General features: G+C 41.4%; 1 protein-coding gene across 1 annotated transcript in view; it reads right to left on the bottom strand.

The window, feature by feature from the left end:
* Positions 1-3,706: 3,706 nt before the first annotated feature.
* The window catches only part of LOC111824700 (AP-4 complex subunit sigma-1-like), a gene marked incomplete at its 5' end in the record, with an annotated part of 7,160 nt that continues 5,495 nt past the window's right edge, over positions 3,707-5,371 (bottom strand). Inside the window, one exon of the mRNA XM_023749245.1 lies at positions 3,707-3,820. Within this exon, the coding sequence (XP_023605013.1) occupies positions 3,707-3,820 (114 nt within the window). The remainder of the gene's footprint in view (positions 3,821-5,371) is intronic.

Raw genomic sequence — 5,371 nt, 5'->3', positions numbered from 1 at the left:
AGCTCATCAGTTGATTCCTAAAAACCATCTTCAAAAAAATTTTTTTAAATTTTTATTTATTGACCAAAAAACCATCTTAATTCATGGAATTTGAAGTCTTAAATAAGTTTACCAAAGTATGTAATGGGGCACACTTTCCTTATAGAAGCAGGGCCTCATGGACTTTCTGGGAATTCCCTGAGGTTCTGACTTCCATCCTCCTATTGCTGCATAAAACTGAGCCTAAATTGTGTCGGTTGCTCTGGGTTGACAAAGAAGGCTTCCGTAAGCCTGAGCATACAGAAAGATCACGTGCTCTGAGTGTTGGAAGAACCTGCTCCAGGTTGTAATGGTATCGGTTGTTTGTTTCCAACCCTTCAAGACCTAAGGAAGTTTTCCTGGTACAAATAGACCTCAACAGTGCTTACTGCTCCAGCAGGTTCCTGGTTAGTGACCAGAGCAGTGATGCAGATCGTCTATGGCAGTGGTTCTCAACCTTCCTAATGCTGCGACCCTTCAATATAGTTCCTCATGTTGTGGTGACCCCCAATTTCATTGTTACAAATTGAACATAATTAAAGCATAGTGATTAATCACAAAAACAATATGTAATTATATATGTGTTTTCCGATGGTCTTAGGCGACCCCTGTGAAAGGGCAGTTCAACCCCCGAAGGGGTCGCGACCCACAGGTTGAGAACCGCTGGTCTATGGTCTACACAGAGAGCAGGAAACAGGGCGCATCTCTACAAGGCTCCCTGGTCTTCCTGTTAGGAAACTGGTGTGTAGCGGTACTCCCTGCACATTTGATAGTTAAAAAGAACTATGGACGAGGCAGAGTAGAGTCGTAGATTTTTAATTTGATTTTTTTTCAGATGGCTGAGGGTGAAAACCCTTTAAGAATGTCAATAGAAGCCCGGCCTGTGTGGCTCAGTGATTGAGCGTCGACCTATGAACCAGGAAGTCAAGGTTCGATTCCCAATCAGGGCACATGCCTGGGTTGGGGGCTCGATCCCCAGTGTGGGGCATGCAGGAGGCAGCCGATCAATGATTCTCTCTCATCAATGATGTTTCTATCTCTCCCTTTCCCTTCCTCTCTGAAATCAATAAAAACATGTTAAAAAAAAAAAGTCATAGAAGACAGTGCCCCAGGCCTTGCCTGGCCTGCAGCCTACTCCACTTTTAGACTACTGGAGATCCCCATGAATGATACCTAGAGCAAAGATGCACACCTGAGAGATTTAGTTTTCTTCTCTAAAAGATGAAAAATTACTATTCTGTCAGATGGATATGCCTAAATAACTCCTTAGGACAGTAAATAAGTAATTAGGTCAGAGAGGAAGAGAAGGCAAAAATGAAACTAAGTAAAATGAGGGGAAAGATACAAGTTGTGTGCCTTAGTGTGGAAATTAAATTCAAACAAGAATGCTGGAGCTCATTACATGGACCTTTGCTATTCACCAGAGGGACCCAAAGACAAACCCATCTCTACTTCTAATAAACATCTAGTCAACATGTAAGACACATCAACACAACTAGGCCAACTGTACTACATATCCTGTTACATCTGACTCACTTTAATTCTCTGAATATCTAACCTTGTAGGACTCTCCTCTCCTGTTCCAGGTGTAAGGTAACTCAGCTCAGTTACCTAGAGTCATAGCAACATCAAATATTAAGGCTGAGGACTTTAAAGCTCTTCTAGTCTAATTCTATCATTTTGAGATGAGAGGTTGTGTGACTTGTCCAACACACACAGCTAATTGGTGGTAGGACCAAAAGTGGAACTTGGGTTCTGTATTCCCAGGGAAGTGTCTATCAGCTTTCACTATCATCCTTGAAGTAAAATGGCAAGTTCTTATTCCCCTGTACAAGGAGGAAGAGATTTATTTGAATTGCTTTAAAGAGCTGAGTTAAGCCAAAACCGGTTTGGCTCAGTGAATAGAGCGTCGGCCTGCGGACTGAAGGGTCCCGGGTTCGATTCCGGTCAAGGGCATGTACCTTGGTTGCGGGCACATCCCCAGTAGGAGATGTGCAGGAGGCAGCTGATCGATGTTTCTCTCTCATCGATGTTTCTAATTCTCTTTCCCTCTCCCTTCCTCTCTGTAAAAAACCCAATAAAATATATTTAAAAAAAATAAAATAAAATAAAAATAAATAAAAAATAAAGAGCTGAGTTAAAATGGAAAGTTACAGCCCTGACCGGTTTGGCTCAGTGGATAGAGCGTCGCCCTGCGGGCTGAAGGGTCCCGGGTTCGATTCTGGCCAAGGGCATGTACCTTGGTTGCGGGCACATCCCAGTCGGGGGTATGCAAGAGGCAGCTGATCGATGTTTCTCTCTCATCGATGTTTCGAACTCTCTATCCCCTTCTCTTCCTCTCTGTGAAAAATCAATAAAACATATTTTAAAAAAATAATGGAAGGTTACATGCTAATATACAGCGTGGTCTCGGGTCTCCTAAGTCAAAGGGGTCCTAGATTTAGGTCACTCACCGTTAGAGGGCATGCAGATTTTCCCAGTTAATTTAAAGAGGCTTTCAAATATAGCCTGAAAATGAAGTTTATCAACATGATGACATTTTCTATCACTAGTTAAAGGTAAATGGCTATTTCTTCAGAATATCCTGACTCTGGGCATACATGTCTAAATGTATGTATACCAACATATACATAAGCACGTTATAATTAATATCTATTTGTTATAATTAGTGTAACTATTTTAGATTCAAGCCTGATGTTTTCTCAAAGGACTCTTTTATTATTGCTTTCAAGTGGTAAGCAAATTTTTGAAAGTCAATTTCCCTCCAGAGCACTCACACATACCTAGTGGGCTCCTGCCATAGTCTGCAGGGCTGCAGTATTCTAAGCAAATCATGCTTCTTGTTGGGGCCTTGGATACTTTGATTTAAAAGGGAGAAGAATCTAATGAATAAAACAAACTGATGAACAAAACAGATCCAGAGATATAGAAGCATGGAACAGACTGTGGCATCTCAGAGGGAAGGCTGGGTGGGGGGATAGGTAGGGAGAGATTAACATAATAATTTATATGAATATATGCATAACCATGGACACAGACAATAGTGTGGGGAAGGCCTTGGAGGGGGGAGGGAGGCTGGTATGGGATTAAGGGGGGTCAATGGGGAAAAAAGAGGGACATATGTAATACTTTCAATAATAAAGATAAATTTAGAAAAAATACAATAAAAGGGAGAAGAGAAGAAAAGGAGAGCATTCTCTGCTATAAAAGGAAATGAAGATGAGCCAGGCAACTTCTTTAACCCTCTGGTTTATCACCCCTGAAGCCTTATTCTGACCATGTGGGGAATTTCTGGAGATTTATACCTGGAGCCATGAAAATCCATTCTCTCTACAAGGACCACGCACTTTCTGCCTGTGTTACTTAAATTCTAAAAAGGTCTATCCTGTATACTTAAGAGAAGTTAAATTAATATATAACAGTTATTATAATTACTACCACAGAACTGCCTTGTCTGAAACATACAAAAATCTTAATAAGAATTGTCTTTGCAAAAAAGGCGGGTGTTTCTACAAAGCAGCTGTACCTCTGGCTTTCATGTTCTGGTCACTGATGATTAGCATTCTGGATTCTAGATTCTGCCTAATTGTTTTTCTGCCCATGGCACTTACCTGATAAAGACTAGCCTGTGTTTTGCCAAATACTGTGGAAAGCTTGACTCACAGCATTGAAAAAGGATACGTCTAATTCACTCTGGAAGAGAAAAGAGTGCATGCATGAGAATGAGACATCGGGACAGAATGCACTTAGCAGAGTTAGGGCTGCTCTGGCCACACATCTGGAAGCAGGGGGAGTTGCTGCTCTGGGTGCAGAAGTGTGAGAATGGAAGGCCCTGAGTTTAGGATTGTGATTTTTGAAAAAAAAGGGCTGCATTTTTATAGACTAGAACAGTTATCCTTAGAACATGGGATAAACTAACTCAACTTTTACAGATGATAGGCAATTTTTGATAGGTTTATAAAAAACCTTAATAATGTGTATACCCTTTAATCCATCAATTTTACTCCTGGGAGTTTATCTTAAGGAAATAATTAGATAATGGCACAACAATGTATGATAGGATATTCAGGGTAATGCTTATAACAGCAAATTATTGAAAATTAGGGGGGCTAATTAAAAACATTATAGCAGATCTACAAATGATGATGCAGATATATATGTACTGACATATTGTTGAATAAAAAACAAGTTATATGTATGTTACATCCAGAATTATCCCATATATCCTATATAATAAAAGGCTAATATGCAAATTGACCAAACGGCGGAACAACCGGTTGCTATGATGTGCACTGACCACCAGGGGGCAGACGCTCAACACAGGAGCTGCCCCCTGGTGGTCAGTATGCTCTCACAAGGGGAGTGCCACTCAGCCAGAAGCCAGGCTCATGGCTGGCGAGCACAGCAGTGGTGGCGGGAGCCTCTCCCGCCTCTATGTCAGTTGGACATCACCCGAGGGCTCCCAGACTGCAAGAAGGCGCAGGCCGGACTGAGGGACACAAATTTCGTGCACCAGGCCTCTAGTATAGATATAATTGTTTTCCTGTCCATGGCACTTACCATTTACAGAGAGAGAGAGAGAGAGAGAGAGAGAGAGAGAGAGAGGGGGAGGGAGAGAGAGAGAAAGAAAGAGAAAGAGAGAGACATTAGATAGACATTTAAAGAGCCTGAAAGGACATTTACCAATAAGTGATGAGCCCAACCGGGTGTAGCTCAGCGGTTGAGCATCGACCCAGGAACCAAGAGCTCACCGGTTCGATTCCTGGTCAGGGCATATGCCCAGGTTGCGGAATTGATCCCCAGTGGGGGGCATGCAGGAGGCAGCCTATCAGTGATTCTCTCTCATCATTGATGTTTCTATCTCTCTCTCCCTCTCCCTTCCTCTCTGAAATCAATAAAAATATATTTTAAAAAATGAATAATTAAAAAAAATCTTAAAAAAAATAAATAAGTGATGGGCTTACTGATGATCTTCTCCCCTTTCTTTTGCTTGTATGTATTTTTAATTTTTTTTCCAATGAACATAGATATTCATAGAGGGAGGAAACAAGCAAAGAGCCAAACCCATTATTTGAAAGGACTTAAGTTTGACATAGGCAGCACTGACATCCCTGTTCCCACTTCCTCAACAGCAGCAGCCTCAGCTTTTGCAAACTGCCTCCGTTAACGCTGATTGAGTTGGCCTTTTGTTTTGAAATGTGATGCTGAGATGCTTCTTTCAGCGCAGACAGCAGCATGAGACTGATCTCCAAATTTAAGATTTGGAAACCCTAAGATTAAAAATAGTCCCAGAAAGATTGTTTAAAACTCAGAAACCTAAAAATAATTTTAGATGACAAGGCATTCTCCATGA

Source organism: Myotis lucifugus, unplaced genomic scaffold (assembly GCF_000147115.1).
Source record: "Myotis lucifugus unplaced genomic scaffold, Myoluc2.0 scaffold_4344, whole genome shotgun sequence".
NCBI classification, from domain to species: Eukaryota; Metazoa; Chordata; class Mammalia; order Chiroptera; family Vespertilionidae; genus Myotis; species Myotis lucifugus.
Note: the sequence above shows the minus strand (reverse complement) of the source record. Positions and strands in the feature narration are given on the sequence as shown.